This window comes from Corapipo altera, unplaced genomic scaffold (genome assembly GCF_003945725.1).
Source record: "Corapipo altera isolate COAL_440 unplaced genomic scaffold, ASM394572v1 141, whole genome shotgun sequence".
Classification (NCBI taxonomy): Eukaryota; Metazoa; Chordata; class Aves; order Passeriformes; family Pipridae; genus Corapipo; species Corapipo altera.
Genome location: NW_020884971.1, coordinates 17,780 through 40,466, shown reverse-complemented (window position 1 = coordinate 40,466; position 22,687 = coordinate 17,780). Strand labels below are relative to the sequence as shown.

Below are 22,687 nucleotides of genomic sequence, written 5' to 3'. Positions count from 1 at the left end.
GGAACTTCAGCTGGCAGCAGCAGTGAAAGCAGTAAAGATTAAATGACTGTGTGAACTGTCTCTCCAAATTAAAACTGATGTGCACTGGCAAAAAACACAAAATCTCACACCACTGTTACCCCTTATACTCTGTTCTACTTTGGTAATAAATAGAGAAAATATTGCTGTCTGGGACTCACTATTTTTCACATGACAGATTCCCCTTATTAATTACAAGAATCTGAGAAACCACACCAGTAAAACATCTCAAATGACAAAAACCTATAGATGACTTTCAAATGTCTGAGGATGCAGACAACCTTTTGAAGGTTGGTTTTCAGGCACATTTGTCAGCTACCTGTTACTGAATTCTGGCTGGTGCTGCACATGGACTTCCAAAAACTCTGCTTGGAAATTCCACTAAATTACATCCAATAAATTAGTTATTTTTCTGGGTAGGATATCTTCGAGGAGCTTCAAAATCTCTGCGAAACAACAGTCATGAAACTTCTAGAGTAGGTTTATGTCAGAGCTGCAATAACAACAAACCCTTCCCCTTCTCAAGAACTGTGGCTGAATTATGCTAATACCTGTACAAACAAATGAATGGAAAAAAAATCAGTATAATGAGGATTTGAATAAGTATTTTATTGTACAATATTAACTGACAACATTCTAGATTAGCCCAAGTTTCTTTAGAGTGATTCCCTGTTTATTGTCTCACGGTGTCCTAAAGGACATACTTTCAAAATACAAATTATTTTCATTTTTAAATGAATCTCTAGGAACGCACTAGAGCCCCTCAGAAATATCTTAGATTTAAAAATTGCCCGGAACTAATCTGTGAGTTCATGAACAGTAAAACATCTAATTTGTATGTCAGGGTGCAGAACTCAGAGCTGCTGACCACGATCCTGAAGGGGCTTTGCAGCTGCAGAGATGCTGCAGCACCGAGAGACACATCGTTGTTACTTTGTGATATGCCCTGTCTTAAACTCTGGGTTTGCATCCCATTCCTTGTATTTATTATGGACAGAATTTAACCTCATAAACCAATCAGACATATCAGTCCTCTCCTGGTCATTGTGAAAGCGCAGGACACTCAAAAGTCCCAGGAACACCACATAGGTTTGTCATTAACCTCAGCAGGGACAGGGACAAGAACAGGTATGTGCCATGTTTATTTATGCACATTTGGACACTCTTGTGTAGAATTTTCAGGATTAGAGCAATTGCTTTGGTGTTGCCAGTTAAAAGCTGCCATGTACACAGATACTCTGACAGTGGTTACAAGTTCCATGACAGAGAACACTTGCCAGGAAGCAAGGCTAGTGAAAAAAAAGCCAAATCCACCTAAAATGTATCCTCAGGTGAATGTGAGGTTTTTCAGCAGGACAAAATTCTCTGTTCATAAGAAATGTGACCTGTTAGCAGCAACATAAGCTGAACTGTGCTGTAACCAGTTATGTCCACCAGCAGCACATCAGGAGAGACTAATTCTTGCATTCCCTATGGAAATCAGGTGGGATTTCCTGCAGTATTAACTGTTCCATCTTCCAAGCACTGGATAACTAAATGGCCCAAGCACTGGGATAGATCTGTGGAGAGTTGCCTGAACTCTGGGAAGCCCAGTGTGAGCTGTACCAGCTGATGGAATCTTCGTGCTGTACAGGAAAGGTCACCCCTCAACACCCTGGACAAAGAGGGCTCTTGGAAGCTGGAACAACCTCTTTAACTAACGGGATTCAGGCAGGCACAGGAGAAAGAGAAGGTTATATGTTTTACTGGTTTTGAGAACTAAGTTTGCAGATTAGTTTTAAGAGAATTATCCCATGAAAAGGAATTTATAAAGCAAATGCCATAAATCCAAGTTTTTTCACTGCAACATGATTGGGTTTGAACTTCATTAATAGCAAATAGGGAAGAATCATGGGAACACATTGATTATAACACACTAAATTAACATGAAAACTTTAACAGCACTGAAGGCCACTAGACACAACTGAAGCCTAGAACTCCTCCAAACACCCTTACCAGCCTGCTTTGAACTTCTTGAAACCACTGGGAGGGGTCCACACGATTGTGGGTAGATTAGACAGTTACACTGCTCCACAAAGATAAAAAACAACCCCCTGCATTTGCTTATTGGCTGTAACACCAGACCTTCAAGCCAGGACAGGACTTCAAACACGACAGGGTTCAATTTATCAGTATAAACACAAGACTTCCACTTAACTAAAGGCATTTTATAGAGCCCTGCTCCTGCCACAGCTGATGAGAACCAGGTTGAGGATGAACATAATATGAAGGGTCAGGGCCTTCCTTCTCATATGAGCTGTTGAAGCAGAGTGTTCATAAAAGCAGGGTTTATTTCTTAGAGAAATTATCTATTAAATGACACAGGATTTTCCCAATTCATCTCATTCTAGAACTTTATCACAGGTAAATCTACGTGGTCTCTGTATAATGTTTTGTACACTGAAAAAGCTCAGTATAAAAATACTGCTCTCTCCTTCTTTACCCATACTATGAGAAAAGCACAGTTTATTATAACAGGAAATAATACTTTATTATAAAATCTGCATGTAAACAAGTAACCAATTCATTGAATAACAGTTAATGGAAGTGCAAATTAACTTCATAAAATGATATCTGTTCTGTATTTAAATATATATATAATTTGTTTTCTCCCATTCTCATGTGGTTCTACCCCCTCCTCCCCACATTGAAGTTTAAAAAGATTTATCATTGCTTGCATTATACTAAAAAGAGTGTACGAGCCTGCGTACAAGTTTAAGTTTTGCTCTGCAAACGAGACAAGTCTATGGTGATACTTATTATTCTTTCTTATCTTTGCATCTCTGGTATCCACAGGACAAGAGGATATAGAACATATGTACACAGCGAAAATGTGGGCATGTCAAGCCACATATTTCAAGTTAGTTCATTTACTTGCACACATTGAAACTTAAACCATTTATCAATGAAGCATTGTGGTGTAACTTCCAGACTTGCTTGAGCACCTTAAGGCATTAATGAGTCTCAATGGATAAGTCATTCTTGTTATCACCACGAGGATCATCTACACACTTCTCATAACAGTCCAAGGCTTGTTCATCACGTGCAACATCTGGCCTTGCTGAGAGCTCCTATAGCACTGATAAGTCATGGCAGGACTTTGATTTTGCCTTGAAAGCCATCTTCTTATTGTTCTTTGCCACAATTCTCCCAAGGAATCGCTTTGCCTTTTTGCCTATGCTTTCCCTCCTCTTGGTGTTGGCCATCCTCCTGGCATTGTCTTCCTTGCTGTCCTTGCGGAGCCTGATCTGCCGAACGATGCCTTCAAACAGGTCCTTGACGTTGTGGTGAAGAGCAGCTGAGGTCTCGATGAATTTGCAGTCAAACACCACAGCACAGGCCCGGCCCTCTGCAGGGAAAGAGAAAAGGGAACATGAGTGGAGATGGACTTTTTCTCTTTGTTACATATGGCAGAAAAACAAAACAAAAACTGGTTTTAAATACAGAAAGTGCCTTCAATGCCAGGAAAGAGCTTTACTATACAGTAGAAAAGCCCAAATTGGCTCTCACGGTTTTGCCCCCTTACTCTTGGTTTTGTTGTGGTGTGGTCAGAAATCTCATTTGACCAATGGTACTGAATGTCAGACTGTCCCAGTATTGTGAAGAGTTAAGCTGATACAGGAGAGGCACTTGGATGCATGTTTGCTGTTTGATAAGGAACACTGTGAGGGGTATAGAAAGAAATGGATTTTATTCTGGAAGTTGTTGAGCAATTCTGCACCTCTGCCTTGCTGTAACAAGTGAGTTTTCCACACTAACTGCAAATGAAGCTGATGCAGGCCACAGGGTCAAGTCACTGAATACGTCACTAGAGGTCATGAGGTTGCACACCACTGGATCTGACTGGGGTTGCATTCGAAATGCAAGATGCTCAGTGTTCCAGACATGAGCACAAAACCCTGGAACACTGCTGCAGCACAAGTTTCCATGGTCAACTGTGGTAAATAATGGCCAAGTTTTAAACCTGAGGAAAGTATGGATGCCAGAACCAGGGCAGGTCAAACATGTGCTGCCACCAGCCCGAAAGAAGTGATAATCTCCTGAGGAACTCAAATCAACTCCCTGTGTAGGCATTTAGCACAGGGAGCATGGCCAAACCCGACAGCGAGAGATGGTTCATTCATCATCATCCATGCACCAATATTCCAGAGTAAACAAACAAAAAAACCTCACAAAATGTTCAAATTTCACGGAATTAATACTGTGCTGTTGGCAATGGTTCCTGTGCTCTGGTTACCAAAATGCAAGCTGGAACTAGCTGAGAAATTCTCACTGATCACAACTGGAGAACATCTACAAAGAGATGTTGAGTTGTGAGAGGCTGGTCCCACCAGCTCAACTCAAATGTGATGGAATCACTTCCAGAAGGGGGTTGTACAGGCTGTATGGGATCACCCTTTCCAAAGGCTGCCTGGGCTCTGTGATGTGGCAGCTCCAGTCCCTCACAAAGCATAGCTCGGACTACCCCATCCTGAGCCTGGCAACTGCTGCAGCACACAGAGCATACAATGAAACCCTTGAGATAATACTGACCAAAACCAGGTCCTAGACAAAGCAGGGTGCTAAAGCTGCAGCTCTGATGCATTTTTTTCTCTCATACTGCAGTTCAGACATCTTCCCCCAGCACCATCTCCACTGCTTTCTGTGGTACCAAGTCCCTCAGCAGGAACCAGCTGGCTTCATTTCTCCAGTGTACTACAAATCATACATTTTTCTACATCAAACCCAGACAATTTCTATTGGCCATGATCCTCCACAGTCTTTGCTACTACTTTAGACATTATTGTGCAAATTCATAGTGTCTCTTACCATCAACTGAGACTTCCCGGGACCTGACCAGGTCGCTTTTATTGCCCACAAGGATAATAGGAATGTCTTCTGTTTGCCTTGCTCTTCTTAACTGGATTCTTAGCTCAGAGGCCTTTTCAAAACTAACTTTGTCTGTCACTGAATATACAATAATATAGGCATCTCCCATTTTCATACAGTGGTTCTGGAGCCATTGGCTGTCATCCTAAAAAGAAGACAAGAAATAGATTTATTGCACTGAAAAATCTATTCAATACTGAGTAATGATGTAATTAATGAGAGCACCTTATAGATATTTTTCTTAGCTTTGTTATAAATTCTCTTGTTTCCAGAAATGGCATCAGGTCTGCACTGATCAGATTGTGAATCTCTAATTTTACAGTAATTCCCTGGGCTGCTCATGTAAGCTGCTGATTATTCAAAGCATTAAGGGATTCTCACTCCAGCTCTATTCAGGTTTTTTAATTGCCTGCCTAGCTACAAGAAATTAATTGCAGGAGAGAATGAAAGGCAGTATGAACTCTAATTTTTTAGTCAGCATAGTTGTTCCATTTCTACTTTTTTTAATGAGAACCACGGACCAAGCCATAGAGGAAAAACAAAGAAAAAGCTGTTAAGTACCTGCTCCCATATATCAAACACCACGAGAGACGCTTCTTCTCCATCGACTATAATTGATCTGTCGTATGTATTTCCTACGGGGGAAAAAAAAAAAAGTTCAGAAAAAAAGAAGTTATTCTCCTGGGGGGGCTGGGGGGGGGAGGGGGGGGCCCGGGGGGGCCGCCCGGGGAGGTGCCGCGGGTCCCTCACCGGCCTCGTCCGCGTCCGCTCCATCCTCCACGCCGCCGAAGATGCGCGCCAGGCTGGTCTTGCCCACGCCGTGCTCGCCCAGCAGGATCACCTTGTAGAGGCTGCTGTCGGAGTCGCTGCCCGAGGAGATGACGGAGTCGGAGGAGTCGGAGGCCCAGCTGTCGCGGTGCTCGCCGCCGGGGCTGTAGGAGGTGCAGCGCACCAAGCCCTGGGGGTCGGCGGCGCGCAGGTCGCGCTCGTCCACGGGCATGCTGCGGCGGTGCAGGGGCTGGGCGAACGGAGTGCTGCCCCGCCGCCGCTCCAGGCACCGCACCTTGTCCCCGCGGTTCAGGGTCATCGGGGAGCCGGGCTGTGCGGGGACACAGGAGCTGTCAGGAGCTGTCAGGAGCTGTCAGGACCCGCCGCGCCCGAGTGCCCCAGCCCCGCCGAGCCGAGCCGAGCCGAGCCGAGCCGCCTGCAGAGCAGCGCTTACCTCGGGGCGCTCCGCGGAAGCGAGGGCAGCAGTGAGGGATTCCCCGCCGTTTACCGCCTGTGCCGCTGCCGGAGCTCCCTCAGCGAGTGCTGCCACCACCGCTCCGCGCCCCTATTTATGTCCCGGGGCCGGTCCCTCCCGCCGTGACGCGGCGGGCGCTCCGCCAGCGGGGCCGTGGGCAGCCCCCGCCCCCGCCACTCCGCTCGGCTGCGCTCCCGTCAGCTGCCATCGGCTCCCATCGGCTCCCATCAGCTCCCCCATCAGCTGCCATCGGCTCCCATCGGCTCCCATCAGCTCCCCCATCAGCTGCCATCGGCTCCCTCAGCTCCGCTCTGCTCCTCAACGAGCGGCGGGGGCGGCGGGGACACCCGGCACGGGGAGAGCCCGGCACGGGGACACCCGGCACGGGGGAGAGCCTGGCTCGGAAGGCAGCCCGGCACGGGGGGCAGCCCAGCCCGCTCCACTCTCTCCACCGGTTCTCGCCCGGGCAGCGAGCGCCGTGGGCAGGCGAGGGGCGGCGGAGCGGGTCGGTGGAAACCCCGCCAGGCGCAGCGAGCTCTGGGGCTCAGCTCTGAGCTGAGCTCTGGGGCTGCCGGGGTCGGCCCCACCGCCTGCTCCTTCTCCTGCTCCTACCCCTGCTCCTGCCCCGCCGCTGTGGTTTTCCCCGCCGGGTGCGATGCAAAACCGCATCTGGTCCGTGTGTCGCTCGTTTCCGCTCGCAGCGCTGTGTGGGAGCGCGTGGTGTGCACTGGTGCCTTTCCTCGGCTTGCGAGGATCTGTGTCACGATTCAGGAGTTTCAGTGTGGCCCTGGCATGTACAGAAGCGTTAGAGGAGACCTCATGGCAGCTCCAGCTTCCTGGGCAGGGGCAGAGGAGGGGCAGGGACTGAGCTCTGCTCTGGGGGGACCAGGGACAGCAGCCAGGGAATGGCTGGAGCTGTATCAGGGCAGGCTCAGGTTGGATCTCAGGCAAAGGTTCTTCCCCCAGAGGCTGGTTGGGCACTGCCCAGGCTCCCCAGGGCAGTGGGCACAGCCCCAAGGCTGCCAGAGCTCCAGGAGGGTTTGGATGATCCTCTGGGGCACAGGGGGTGACTGTTGGGGATGGGCCTGTGCAGGGCCAGGAGTTGGACTGGATGGTCCTTGTGGGTCCCTTCCAACTCAGCACATTCTGTGGTTCTGTGATTTGGTCTACACCGTTTTCATTACTTGGTGCTTGTTTTACTCAACGTGGGTTATGGGAGTAGGAGTGGGTTGTGAGTACAGCACCATGGTGGGTGTTGCACACACACAGTTACCGGGTGTCCACATGGAATGTTAACAGTTTAAGAGGCCAACATAAAACATAAAGGTCAAATTCTTCTCTTGCTTTCACCTGAGCAGCAAAGTGAGGCAGTGAAAGCTTTATCTCGTCAGTGGCACAGTCATTCCCATGTGATCGGGCGAAGAAAGGACTCAGCAGATAACTATACTGGTCCCCTGAATGGCTCACCCCGCCGTCGTGTATACAGTTTGTTGTTTACCTAGCAACCGAAACGTGTCAGACATTGTACAGCCAAAATAGCTCTGGCTCCTGCTCCCCACAGATTACAGCCCGAGCAGAGCGGGAAAATCCCTGGGACTCTGGGCAGGGACAGTTGCCATCAAATGCGGGTAAGTTCAAGGGTTTCCAAATCAGCTGCAGAAACAAGGCATGAGATAGGGAGGTGATGGGAGTGAAGATAGAGATGTAGGGAATATAGTAAGGGAAAGAAAAAAATCGGTGTGGTTAAGATAAGGAGTTTCTTCATTTCTTAGGAAGTGACTATTCTGTTATTTTCAGGAGGCAATTATAATTCTCCAGCCCACACTCTTGGGGTGATTTTGGCCCCATTCACCCTGGTAACTGCACTTGGGAGTGTTAATGTGGCAGTTAAAGATCACCAAGTGCTTACAGCAAGTTCTCTCTGCCTGTCTCACAAAACAGCAACCAAAATAGCCTTGTCAGTTTAAATAGTCAGAGCTTGGTGGCAAAAACGTGTGTGCTTCAGCTGACTGAACTGAATTATAAGCCTCTGGCTAGCATTTGGAATCATGGATTCAATAAATTATTGTTAGCATTGCAAGTACTCTGTAATTACTTACTTGGATAAACTGGAATCTGCCAAACCTTCTTGATAATTCTGAATTTATATACAGGTAATTATGCAAATACACTTCCAGATGTGTCTGTCTTCAGTTAACTTTTTTTAAAATTTGGATTTTTCTGCTTAAAATTGTCACCTGAAACTATTCTCAGGAGGTTTTTACGTCTTTTGGACCAGACTTTCTTACATGCCTTTGCTGGGTGTCGGGGTAAGACTTTAGAAGTTGGCATATAAAGTGAGGGTATTTTTAATTCTTTTCTGTGTGAAAGGGAAATCTGAGAAGCAACAGATCCAATAAAACAGTGCCACTTATGTGCCACATAGAATACTACTGGCTGGAAACACACTAAAAATGGGAATTTCACTGACAGGAATTAAAGAAGCCATATTTTATTCCAGGCCTTTTGCTGATGAGAATTATGGATATTTTAAAGATAGACCCCTTGCTAGCCAAAAACTGTGAGGAAAGGCATATGTAAAAGTGCTAAATAAAAACTTTGAGAGGAGAGTGTTTCAGCAGGAAAAGTGACTGAAAATAAAATGATACCCAGTAGAAATCACACAGAAAATTCAGGACTCTGTGGCAAATGCTTGGGGTTTTTCGCCAGCACCCAGGCACAACTAGTGAAGTAATGGTTATGGAATACCACCAGTTACAGGATATTACTCAGGGTCTGGCACTGGCTGCTCTGAGAAAGTGAGATGGCCTTGGATCGTGTCCCCAGGGCTTCACTCGTTCCTGGAGGGCTGAGCACAAGTCACCCAGAGGAGCTGTGCCAGGGCAGTTGGGTCTGTTCCCACACGCCACAGGAGCTGTGCTGGAACCAGAGAGGGGGGAGAGCACAGGGGTCACGGAGCTGCTCTGTCTCCTTTGATCCTAACAGGCCCAGCTATTCTGTGAAGTTGGAAGGAATTAACTGATAATTCAGGTTAATCACTTGAGACACACAACATGTATCTTCACATGGTGTGTAATTCTGTTTGCTGGTAATTACTGCTGTATTTTCATGTGTACATTACTGGGCACCTGCTGATTTCAGTGGGGGTGCATGTGAGTCCACAGATTTCAAATGCTGATCTTTTAATTTCTTTGAAGGATTTTAAGATCATCTCCTTTCTCACCTGCCCTCTGTTTCCACTTCTATGTGACCATGCCTCTAACATATACATGAACTGTAATTTATTTCTATTTAAAAGAGTTTTTCATGTCTTGCTTTTCTGTTCTTATTTTGTATTGTTCTAGCTTCTACTGCTCTAGGGTTTGTTTTAATTAAATGAGCGCTTCAGATGCATATTGTAGATGTGGTACTTTTACTATTCCTTATGTACTGAAATGGACACTGGAAATGTTGTAATTTTGATGGATTTTACACAGAACCAGACCTGTGGTCTGTCAGGGTTGTAGATAAAGCCCAGTCCAGCCTGCATGGAGGTGGTGGGTGCAGTGCCTGTGGCTGTGGCAGCAGCAGTGTCCCTGTCTGTGTCACCCTGTGGGCAGTGGCTGTGTCACATCCCCGGGGCAGAGCTGCTGCCCAGGGCACTGCAGTAACCAGCAAATTCTGCTGAGCCCAGGAGCACTGGGTCCTCCTGGGGCTTAGGGACCCCAATCAACTGCATCCTAGTTATCTGCTTATCCTGGGATTCTGACGGAGCCACTGCAACCACCCATTTGTGAATCAACCCCAAAACTTCCCTTTTGTTTGGCTGCCCAGCAACTGTACTGTGTGTCCTGTGCTCTAATGGGAGAATCTGTTCTGACACCAAGAAGAAAAGGAACACTGATTTCCTATATTGTGTGGAATTGAGCACACAGCTCTCTGAAAAGGGACTACTTTTTTTTTCTGTTTCTTTTCATCCTTGTGTGATTTTCATTTCCCTTACTTCATATGCCTTTCTCTCAAGATGCCTTTCTTTGTAGTTCGCTATTGTGACATATCCAGTCACTTTTTTTCTATGTCATTCTTTTTTTACTCTTTCTCTGTCTATTTTGCCATTTTTCCTCTTGCTTTTGAGAAACTCAGAGTTCACTTCTAGTGCATTCTCCTGGCCTGAGTACCTTTCGTCATCTGGAAAATGTAAAACATGAAGTTCAATCCTGTTTTTCCAGTTATATATTCCTGGGGTAATACAGCTTGTGCTTGGAGTTCCTTTATGCTGTATTAGGTGCAGAGAGCATTTCATGGTCCGAGTGAAGTGACAAGCACAGACTTTGCAGGGGGTGCAGTGATAACTAAGCATGTAAAACCTAACACCTAACCTTTGAATTTTCAGGTTAAAAAGCAGAATTTGGGGGGTTGAATTAACTATGTGATTCTACCTCATCAGTGTTTGTTCAAGGTCAATTGCCACATTATAAACAGCATTTATATTTTTTTTACATCAAATCAATGCTTTTACTGAATTCCCGGTTTTGGTTTTGCTCCTGTCTTACCATGGAATTTCTCCTATTTGATTAGGAATTATGGGAATATTTTGAACAGCCCAAAGACTGGATTAGCAGCAGAGAAGTTTGGGAGTTAGCATTGTTCTCATGTGGCTCTGTACTGGAAGCTGTGGGTTTCTCCCCTCCTTACTTTTCAACTCATCTGCTCTGCCTCAGGTCTAATTAATCAGCCATTATGTGAAGTGATTATGTGCAGTTATTTCCATACAAACTGTAGAGATATCCACAAGGGTCTGTTCTTGCCAAGTTACATGAAGCTTTACTCCTGCAGAAGCATGAGCCTGGCTACCTCCCAAATACCTGGACTGAAAAACAGATAGCAGCATTTATCATCATTTTTATTACAGATCTGGCTGACTCAGACCAGTGGGAGAAGAGGCAGAGAAGTATGAAATGTGTTGGGTTTTTAATCTAAGCAAGAGAGATAGAGATACAGCAAAATGAAAAAAATATTCTTTTTCCTTATCCTATGAAAAGTAGAATATAGTGCAAATGTGGCATCAAGTTTTCCTCACCATCATCCTTAAAATCACAGATTAGTGTGGGCTGAACAGACCTGGGCTGACTGGTTCAGTCTGTGGGCTCTATGCAACATATATTAGACCTTTTCATGTGAGGTATGTGGTGTATCCCAATGTCTTGTAGTTAATATATTATGGGGTAAGAGTAGGCAACAGCTTGAACTGTCCAAGTCACCAGCAGTGGTGGAGCTTTCAGCCTGAGCACAAAATTCTCCGTCAGAGAACTGATAAATGTCACATCCATGCTGAACCTCTTTGGACACTGCCAAGGGAAGGCAGCACACCCCTTCAGCCAAGGAGCTTTCTCTCATAATTACTCTTGCATTTAATGGTAGGTAATATTTTTGACTGAGTAGTGATAGCCACGAATTGGGGCTGCAAACAACAATGTGAGCAATATGAGCTTTGGAGTCAATAGACACGGCTTAGAAAGCTCCCATAGAGAGCCAAGGGGGAAATGTGAGCAGAAACCCAGCTAAATCCATTGTTATAGTCACAGAATTAATCACAAGTTGGTTCCTTTCATGGCTACTGTGCTTTCTCTCAGCTCCAGACCAGAAATTCTAGAGGTCACTGATAGGTACTGAAAGAAAACATAGAACTGTTTGCATTTTTGAGGTAGGAAATGATAAAATAATTACGCTTTAAGTCCGTTGCCTGTAACATAAAGCAAAGGCCAGTCTTTCTGAAACACTTGCAAAAAATAACCTGGGATAAGAATAACTGGAAATGTGGTTCACCTCTCAGCTGCTCTGAATTTCTCACTGCTTTGAGTAAGCTAAAAAACTTCCACTACTGGATAAGCTCATGACCAGTGGAACCAGGTGAATCACTGCTCCGAAAAAAAGGAGCTGCCCAAGTGGCAGATCCAATTTCATTTTCACTTGTGGAGTTCCTCTGCTTCTTTTTCCCAGAGTGCAACACACTCTTAGTAAACTACTAATAAATATTGGGATATCCCGGAGAAAAGCATTCTGTCTTAGGCTAACTTTACATTTCCACTAAATATGAGTTTTTCAGATTCAAGTTTACTTCCTGCCAGCATGGTAACTGCTCTGCCACAGGAGTCAGAGCCTGGATACCTCCTTGGAACAGACTCATTAGCACAGGCTGTGTGTGGTCAGCTGTTTGCTCCTATTGCATTTCAAGTTTGGAGTAAAATCAGAACATGACCTAAGATATTTCCATAATTATTTTCTTTAATCACCCCTAATTCCTCTGTTGCAGTATCATAGTCAACATGCATGACATACATCACCCATCTATGAGCAGAATGCTAAATATCCTGTTACAATTCCTGTGGGATTTATACTCCTTAGTGCAATTCCATAGGCCCCTTACAAGAAATATCTGGAAGTCAGAGACCATGAAAAGGTTTCTGAACTTACAGACGGTTGGTTTAAGGAGTGGGCAGATGTAAATGACTGTCTGTCTGTCTGTCTTGCTGAGAAGTCCATAGGGGTAAGGCAGCAAATCGAGAATGTAAGATTTGTTGTTGACCAGCAATAGCTCTTGGCAAGAGGAATGAATCTATTTACAATAACAAATTAAAGGAGCTGTCCTGGGTCAGACTCATCTTACAGCCCCTTTCCAGCAGCTGTCAGAAGCAGATATCTAAAGAAGAATGGACAATAAGAACCTGATAAACACAATTAAAACTCCCCATGCACAACCAGCAAGCTAAACCTTTTGTTCAGAGGCCCCTGATTTTTTCTGCATATTTTTCTAATTGTTTTTTAACCCATGTAGATTTTTTATATTCTTCAACACCCCCATTTACTCTGTGGTAAAGCAGAGAATAAGATTTTCCTCATGGCTTCTTCATACATATAGTGCTTTTACAGCTTTGTGCAGTGGTTATCTCTTGTGGCTGAGGAACCTGTATAAATACAACCCCTACTTGCCCTTCTCTGTTTGCTAATTCATCTTTTTAGAAGTTAGGGGACAAGAAGCACACAGATTAGAAACACAGATTATTCAAATCCCATGTTCCCATGGAATTGCACAGTGGACAGTGATGCCTTCTGCTTTCTTTGTTAATCCTGAGACTTCCTAGCATCTGTTTACACTGTCAGCTGAGCACTGAGAAACATTTTCTCTTTTATTGAGGATCTAAGCATTTGAAAGGCAGGAAATTGGGCAGAAAATAACCTAAAGCCCGTCGTGCTAACCCACAGAACCATTTTTGCACATGCCTGCAGGACAAAGTCTTCAAAAGTTGCCTGTTAGCAGCTCTGAAAATCTGGATGAGGTCACCATATTGTAGATGTTTCCATGAATGTGATGAGTGAACAAGGAAAAGTCTCCTGGGATTGAAAACCCAGAACAGGAATGGAATGGACCTGTGGTCCTGTGAGGAAGTGACCAACAGGCTTCCAGCATCCAGAGCCACATGGATCCATCACCGAGGGAAGGACACGGGGCAGAAGCACAATTTAAAATGTTTATGGCAACATAAAGTGAAACTTTAACTATGCTGCCCTCTTCTGTGTACTAGATAAGAAAAAAAGACTAGCAATGTTTAATCTCTCTTTTCTTAGACAGATGATTTCAGTTCTGTGTCCAAACATGCATTTGCAATGGTTACAATCACTGCACCTACTTCAGACTCCTGGTGGGGACCAAAATAAAACATAGCTGCCCTTTGGCTTTAGGTGATAAAGTCTGTTCTTGTTTCCCTTGTGGGGAAAATTCCATTTTCCTTTCATATCAGTGAATGAAAGCTTGAAGCTGGGACAAAAACTCACAGTCACAAGGGAGACTTATGAATTTGAATTGGAAAAGCTTTGCACTTCTTTATAAGCCAGTGCAGAATGTATGGTGTCTTTTCCTGTGGCGAGTGATGTCATGGAATCATTCATGTAAAGCGTGTGGGAATTTGGATGTGAGAGATGTTATCATCTGTTCCAGGAAAAGCTCAGAGTTTTCCAGTTGGAATGTGCTGAGTTTGGCAAAGTCCACATTTGCATCATAGCAGTAACAGGAATCTCTGCTTCTTTTAAATGTCTAATTGCTGCTTTTCCTCTGCTTCTATACAAGATATTCTGGTGAAAACCTTCAAAATTCTTATTGTAGAGTTTTACTACAATTGGAAGAACTCTCTTATTTTCACTTTAAACTGTCAAAGTTCTTTCTGATTTTATTCTTGAGAAAGGTTGTAATAATAATTATGTTAATCATAACATGCTTCAGTATCTACCATTTTCTCTCAAAAAAATCTGAAATAGTCAGTATTTAGGCTCATGATAAAACACAGAGGGCAAGCACAACCATAGACTGAGGTAACAGAATGGTATGATGTGTGTCTTATATAAAGAGCTTTATAGGCAGTAGACTTGAAAAATGGCATTTTGTGAAAGCAAATGCAGATTTTAATTTGAAAGCCACCCCTAACTAGATGAATCTGAATCAAAACTCCAGTGGAAAAAGTCTCTCAGTCCTAAAGATAAAACTGCAAAATCATGATGCACATCAAGGACATCCTACACCCAAACCAGTTACAGTGAAGCAGGTAAGAAATAACTTTATTACCCTGTTCATCTTATTCTGCCGTCAGACACTTTCCTCACGTCTAGTGAACACCAGCATCTGAAGTCTTTGGTGAGGCAATGCCATCTTGAGCCGCTCATCACCTTGGGAAAGTGCCAGGGAATTACTGCTCAGCTCTCAATCTCTGCATGTCTCATGCACGAGGAGTTTTCTGTCAGAGGTTTCTTTGACGGGCACATTACACTGTGAGCCTTTGGGCTCTAGGCATTTGAAGTGAGCTTTCTTAATTTTCCAAGTCATCAAAAGCTACTTAGATCCACTGAAAGACTCGGTGATCATCCCATTCTCTGGTGCTAATGAAATTCAGCAAACTGGTTGCTTTTCATGGCATTTTTCCCCGTTACAGTTTTGGAAATGAGATCAAAATCAAGCCTTGACAGTCTTTTCCCTTCTCTACACTTACTTACAGCAGTAATGAACATGAACCAGGCAAATGTTTCCTTGGCATCAGACTCTGGCATTAAAATCATCAAGTCTGTGATTTCACTGCCTGCTCAGGCACCCAGGGCTGTGAGATGAAATGGTCTCTATTCAACAGTCAATGTCAAAAAGAATATGACGAATACAGTAAATTGCTTTTCTGTAAAGGCTCTTTCTTTCACACTCATCCCTTTCTTTTATAACCTTTCCCAAAGCAAAGGTCATAAATTTGCATCACTCCTCTGTTCCAGCACACCGGCTCCACCAGAATCACTCAGATGAATCTACAGCCTTCTAAGGTAACAGCAGCGTGTAGCTAGGCAACAAAAAAGAATATAGTATTTTTCAGGAAGGAGGACTTTTCTAGATGATCTCATACAGATTCAGTGCTTTTTTGCCATATAAGAAGAAAACAGCTCATTGGAGAAACGAGTCTGTCACCCTGGCACCGCCAAGTCGTGTTGATGTATAGGCTTCCCTTGATTAGCTGTGACAGAAAATAACAGTACATTGTATGCTGCTCTGAATTATTTCTCTCTATCTAGTACATATTTGTAAGGTTTTTTACAAAGACTAAAACCCACAAACGATTTTATGGCAGATTTCATTAACCGTCATCACAATTAAAACGGAATGCTTTGATAATTACGAAGTCAACCAAAATAAATTGTGTCTCAGTCCAGCTGAGACTGTGTCAGCTTTACAGAAAAGATTTTATGAATGGCAAAGACATCCCATTTTGTGTACAGTCCATCACTATATGTAAGGACAGAGCTTTTGTGGATGGTGTTTTATGCTTTTGAAGGGATTCAGATAAGTGCAAGCGGAAAAACTGATGTGATCTAGCAAGGGCAGCACAGGCATCAATGTCTTGGAGCCCAGGATGCAGGTGATGAACCTGGTAAACAGAGTATGACAGAGGTGCCAGGCCACATTCTGGGCTTTCACAGAATCCCAGAATCACAGAACGTGCTGACTTGGGAGGGACTCCCAAGGATCGTCGAGTCCAGCTGAGCCCTGCACAGGACCATCCCCAAGAGTCACACCACGTGCCTGAGAGTATCAGCGGGGCTTTTGCTGCCTGGAGCGGCCGCGGGAGCTCTGGGATGCCGGGTGCAGTGAGCTGCCCTCGCTCCTCACGGGGTTTGTGCTGGCAGGGCTGCCCCGAGCGGGATCGCAGCTCCATCTGCCGGGGGCTGCTGTGGGCCCCGAGCCACGCTGGCAAACCCGAGCTGGGATCCATTCCAGCTGTGCCCCGCTTCCCGTGTGTCCCATCGCCCCGCTGTGCCTCTCGCTCCCTTACAGCCTGTCTGTGCGTGCAGTAACACCCCGGGCTTACAGAGCTGCCCAGCTGTTTGCCAGCCGGGACAGCCCGGGCTGGCTGGAGACCCGCGGGCACCGGGGACAGCACCCGCCCGGAGCCCGCGGGGTGTCCGTGTTGCGGAGCCACAGAACATGCTGGGTTGGGCGGGACCCACGAGGGTCACCGAGTCCACCTCCTGGCCCTGCACAGGACCATCCCCAAGGTCACACCACGGGCTCTGCGCTGCAGCTCCTGTGACAGGTGTTTTTTCTGGTGCAGACCTGACTGCAGCTAATGAGAGACATTACATCACAGCCTTGGCAGCTCCAGGCATGTATTTCCTCTCTTTGGCATCTTATTTTATTTGTGTATTCCAGAGCCTGCTCTGTGGGATGGCTTTCATTCTTCCCAGCTGGACCAAGGCATGATTCAAGACACATTGTCTCTCTCAGCTTGCCATCCTTCGTGCCAAGCAGGGATTGCCCAATTAGGCATGAAAGCCAGATAAAATACGCATTTTATTTGTAGTCGGTGAAAGATTCAAGCAACTTTCATGAGGATGAACTCTGGATCACAGTAAAATGTCTGAGGAAGGTACACTGGCCTTGTAACACAGCAAAGTTCCTGCAGTTTTAAGGATTAGTGGAGTATGCTGCAAGTGTTAAACTAGTAGAGTACATTACCTGATGTGTATACAATTTGCATCTAAGCTATAGTGTTTATCTATTCAGCCATAAAATGCAGAAAATCATTTAATTATATGACTTGGCAACTGCATAAATACATCTCCTGTAGAGTCAAGTGCTTAGACCACAGGTGAATCGAACTCCATACACCAAAATGACATTTGCATTTAACGTAAGGCAGATATGATTGAGATTAAAGCTGACACAATGTTTACTTTTTGTTTGATAAAATAAATGCACTCTCTTGTTTTACTAGGAATCACCCAATATTGTCCTCACCAACAAAAATAAACATGACAAGGCTTCATCACTTCTATGTTAAAAATATAATCCGGAATATAACCTGAATTAAAGTTCTAAATTTGCAGGATTAGACCCAGGATGGTAAATGCGAAGGGGAAGAAATTGTTTACATAATAGCTCCTGTTTCAGGCTCCTAGTCAAGTTTTTCATTAGTAAGAATCATTAATAAAGTAGAATTTGACAGGCTTTTTACATTATTGACTTGGATTTCAAAAAACCCAGAGTATAAATGCATTGTTATGAAAATAAGTCGGTACCAGTTTGGAGAGAAACAATTTATGTGACTCATTCCTAATTGTTATTTTCTGTCTACCTAAAAAGTAATTGTTTGGGGTTTTTTTAAGTTGGCTGCAGTGTTAGTCAAACTATTTTCTGATTTTCAGTAATAAAACTAGTTTTGTTATATTAAAACCATTAGGAAAAAAAATTGGAATCCACTGGCATTTATTGTTTTTCTCTGCAAGCATTTCAGACTACATGGATGATTTATTTGTCATTTTGCAGGGGAAATAAAAAGTATTTCTGCATAGATACCTTCATAATCCCTAGACAGAGCATGTGCCAGCTCTCCCATTAGCTAAGGAGAAAAATAAAGCTGTCAGGCATCCTGGAGTTAAGCAAGCTCCTGACAATCTCCTGAGGTTATTTTGGTTCAAAGCCATGTGTGGCACATCTGATGGGAACCCAGATGGAAGTAATTTGGGTAGATTAGCAAAAGAAAGTGTTATGATAAACCATCATCCCAAAGTTACACCCCAATAATGGGCAGGATCAGGTCCAGCAGAGTTTGGACTGGCCAGTCGCCTGGGTCCTTCTGCTTGGCTCAGCTGGACACAGCTGCTGCCCAGACCCCTCGGCCACTGCACCGAGATGTAGCCACTGGGCATCTCCTTTTGCCAACTCAAAGCATTGGGTTTAGGTAGATATTTGTTCTCCTGATCCTCCCATCTCCTGAAGTTTGTGACATACCTGCAGTGGCACAGCAAAGGCTTTCTTGTTACCTGCAGCAGCACCAGGGCACTAACGGGGTCCACAACATCCCAGCAAGGGAAGGCAGAGGGGACCAGGCTGTGGCTATGCCTTGGCTACAGGCCCAGCCTGGGAATCTCCCCTCCAGGCTGCCAACTCACAGGGAACAAGGGAAGCAGGGGTGTGGGAGGTATCCAGCAATGTGAGCTCATTTGTTTCCCCTGAAGGTTGAAGACAAAGCTTCCAGCAGTGTAGAAGCTTCATATTGGCACAGATTGAGACCTGAAGTTGTGTCAGGGCAGGCTCAGGTTGGATCTCAGCAAAAGGTTCTTCCCCCAGAGGCTGGTTGGGCACTGCCCAGGCTCCCCAGGGCAGTGGGCACAGCCCCAAGGCTGCCAGAGCTCCAGGAGGGTTTGGATGATCCTCTGGGGCACAGGGGGTGACTCCTGGGGATGTTCCTGTGCAGGGCCAGGGGTTGGACTGGAGGATCCTTGTGGGTCCCTCCCAACTCAGCACATTCTGTGATTCTGTGACAGTGGCAGCACAGGGAGGTGTTGCACACTCCTGCCTTTTCTTTCTCTTCCTCTTCCTGTCTTCCCAAAGGTTCCAGGCAGCAGGTGCTCCTGATTCCCACGTTATATTTGTTCCACAGGCTTGCTAGAAATTAACTTCTGCCCTGTTCTCTCCCTGCAGTCCTGCCCTGAGATCTGAGCTATGGCAGGAACCAGAGTCTGTTTTAGCTCCTGTTGCAAAGAGGAGAGCCCTGGTGTCTCAAGGGTGTGAGTGCTGCAACAAAACAAACGAGACAACTGGGAAGGGACTCTGAGGAGTTGGCAGAACGAAGCTGAGAGCAGAGTTCCATCCATCCAACCAGGACGTTCTTATCACTGCAGACAGTGCTGCTCCTCTGATCCACAGAAGAACTTTAAGGAATGGAGACAACCTGTGGCAGGATGCAAAAGCTCTTTACGGGTAGGACATAAAATAAAAAAGGTATGAATTCATAATAGGAAATACGTGAGGAGGTTACAGAGTGAGATGCCATGTCTTTGGCAACACTGAAGTGTGTTGCACAAAATGAGGATTCTCTGCTATTTGTATGTTTTGTAAACGTTCTTTATTTTTAGCATTTTGTGGAATGAAAAGTTTTATGTGCTCTCTATTAAATGTTGCTGGCAAATGGCTGTGAGATCTAGCAGCAGACCTTCCCTGGTTTGGTTCTCTGTGTTGATACTTACCTTTCCATAGCAACACTGGAAAGATTTTGCTATAAACTTTTCTTTTGCTTAGGGAAAAAAAGTTGACTCTGCCACTTCTTCAGTCTGTATTTATGCCGAACAGTGCATTTGGTGAAGGAAGGGAAAGGGGTCTTGTTCTCTGCTTGACAGGCTAAAGGGAAATGCTTTTAACAGCTATAAAAAAAGGCATTATAAAACAGGTAGTTTATAAATGAAGGCTCCAGAGAGAGATCTTTATCAAAGCACTTTATTGACGTAGACTCATCACTCCTCAGCATGGCCAGAATACTGAACTAACTTTGCTGAGTGCCCAGTGTGTGGTACACACTGCTCCACCCAGGGGGCACAAACGGTGCCATTCCAGTGGGAAGTTCTTCATGGACAGTTCAGTTGAGTCTTTGGATACAAAGCTGCTGAGCTGCTTCTTGGCCACTCATGAAACTGCGGGATTGACAGTGCTGAGAAGCTGCAGGTTGCTGCTATGAGGCAGCAAGGACACTGTGGGAGCAGAGGGAGAATCCTGCTCTCTCCTGGGATTAGGATGGCTGGGCAGGTCCATCCCTGAGAGGGTGAGAGCTGGAAGTGCAGGAGCTGTGTTTGTCTGGGCTCCAACACACCCCAGGGGAGGTTCCTCTGCTGCCCTGGGGAGCCCCTGTGCCAGACTGGGAGCAGGGAATGCCATCCAGCCACCCCTGCAAGGCTCTGCCCACAGCCCAGGAATGTGCAGCAGATGTCTGCTTCTGGCATTTTTCCTGGATGAATGAGGCTGCTTGTATTCAACACAGCTGCTCCAAAAGGTTGTAGTTTCTCATGGAATGTGTCCTATTACAAAGCATTCCAGACACTAAATTTAGGGGTAGCTTTCTGCAAAAATAAAAGTCTGAACAGGAATATTTGTAACAAGTTAATGTTTTCTTCTCCCACTTTATCTCCATACAGCAGGAGCCAGATATTGATCATTAAAATCAGGATGGAAGATTTTTTGGAACTGGTGGTACATTATCATTCAGCAAGTGCAGAGCTGAGGGAGTCTGGACAGGAGGACCTGGGATCCTCAGCAAAGTAACTGTGGTTTGTTGTTCCATCATAAATATAACATCCACATCACTTCAACAAACATGCCACCTCTAAAGTAATCCAGTTCTACACTCCCAAATAACAGAAGCCAGACTTTTTCTTTGATATCCCACAACAGATTTCCCTTATTGAAAAGTCATCCCCAACTATGTACTGTAAATATAAACCATCAAACACTAACTGTTGTTTCTCTGAAAAGTTAAATGGTATAAAGTGCACCCCCAGGGTTGTAAGATGTGTTTGATGAGGCAAGTGCCAACATCCCAATAAATTATTTAACACTGGTATTATATAGAAAGCCAAGCAGAGATCTTCAACAAAGCCTAATTTACTGATTCCTTCCCTATTTGGAGTGCAGGTTGAAGCAATCTGTTGGCAGCTTAGTCATCCTTCTGTTTTCCCCCTGGCACATATTTGCATTCCTTTCTACCCCAAAATCTGGGCAAGGAAAATTCACCTTCTATTTAAAAAGCCACCAAAACCCAGAAAACAAACCCAAAGCAACTGAGCGTGCTGCCCATGAGCTGCCTGCCTGCATTACCATGGCTGAAGTTTCATTTGTGGTGCAAATGTTGGCAATGCCAGAACTGATCAGTCCAGTGATTCAACATGAGTGGCAGAGAGGAAAGCTGGGTCATTCTGCCCCGTGCCCAATACTGATATTACATAAATATTGTCCTTATTTACAGTTTCATTCATACATCCCAGCAAGTGCTGGCCATTCAAAGGATCCTAAGCCAAGCAAGGCAAGGCTGCTGCAGAGCTGCCTGTCTGTAGGAGCCCTGTGGAAACAGGGAGGCTCATTTCAGAAACAGGAAGGTTTGGCTTGGTTTCTCTCCTGTTTTGCTACGTGACTTTAGATGACACACTTGGATCACCCCAAGTTTCCTTAGCTGCTCAACACAGGCTAGGCTGGACTGCTAGGCTGTGCTTTACACAATGCTCATAAATCTCACCCTTTTTAAAACAGCATCTGAGACCCTCCAAGAGAAAACAGGACTGCAGCATAAAGCATTACCATCAAACAGCTGAGCACAATCTACTTTTTAGGAAGTCTGTTACTTATTCTCCAGATAACTGATGATGATGATGAAGGTAACACTGTACGTGTGCAGGCACCAAAATACCTGACAGGATTTAACAGGTTATTTTTCCATGTTGTTCATGACTAGAGACATCTTTTTAAAAGTTCAAATTAATTCTTAATGAATTTTTCTATTGTCAATGTTTGCCAAAGACAACAGTTTAGTGAATGCCACATTTCCCAAACCAGAAGTGTAGGCCTGGTTTTAGTATTAAATCTCAATACATTTAAAGCAAAACTTGTCATTTAGCTGTCAAAAACAGCAGAGGGTTGCTGGGCTCTTCATACTGAAAACTATGAATAACTCCTATATTGTGGCAGGTGCATAAAAAAACCCCTACCTCAAAGATACTGAATTTTCTACCACAAATAAGTAGTAATTAAAAATAAACCATGTTTTATAAAGAGCACTTCATATTTGGTTAATCCAAGGTAATATAATTTTAAAACTAGGCACATGACTTAGAAGTGTTTACATGTTCTGCTAAAATGTGCTACAACTTTGCACACACCAACCTGTACAATTTTTGATGTCTGAAGCTAAATTTATATTACCAGTCCAAGACGGTCATGTGAATGTAAAGATTTTAAATGCAAATTATCTTGGTGTACTTGTGAAGTCCAGTGTACAAGATCCACTTCTAAAATGCAGTTTACAACCAGCGAGAAACCAGTTAAAAACAAGTGGAAACAAATATTTTAAAAGAAAAATCCTACCTATGCAATGTCTCATACAATTAAAAAGCCAATTTTCATTATAATTTTGTAGCTGCCTGTAGCTAATTCCCACATTGTACTTTTTGTATGAGTAAAGAAACATTTCC

At 44.6% G+C, this 22,687-nt stretch overlaps 1 protein-coding gene across 1 annotated transcript; it reads right to left on the bottom strand.

Annotated features, from left to right (window-relative positions):
* Nucleotides 1-2,526: 2,526 nt before the first annotated feature.
* On the bottom strand, nucleotides 2,527-6,223 carry RRAD (RRAD, Ras related glycolysis inhibitor and calcium channel regulator). The gene is made up of 5 exons (XM_027665165.1): nucleotides 6,149-6,223; nucleotides 5,677-6,025; nucleotides 5,488-5,561; nucleotides 4,867-5,071; nucleotides 2,527-3,406 (listed from the first exon to the last, which is right to left on the bottom strand). The coding sequence occupies exons 2-5, from the start codon at nucleotides 6,011-6,013 to the stop codon at nucleotides 3,129-3,131; spliced, it is 894 nt and encodes a 297-aa protein (XP_027520966.1). The 5' UTR covers nucleotides 6,014-6,025; nucleotides 6,149-6,223; the 3' UTR covers nucleotides 2,527-3,128.
* Nucleotides 6,224-22,687: the final 16,464 nt, after the last annotated feature.

Bases quoted from the DNA above. Each gene is read 5' to 3' on its own strand.
- RRAD (XM_027665165.1), bottom strand. From the start codon at position 6,013: ATGACCCTGAACCGCGGGGACAAGGTGCGGTGCCTGGAGCGGCGGCGG. The intron at 5,072-5,487 runs GTACTTAACAGC...TCTTCTTTTTAG, and splicing joins TGTTTGATATATGGGAGCAG to GATGACAGCCAATGGCTCCA. The intron at 3,407-4,866 runs GTAAGAGACACT...CTTTCCCTGCAG, and splicing joins CCGGGAAGTCTCAGTTGATG to AGGGCCGGGCCTGTGCTGTG.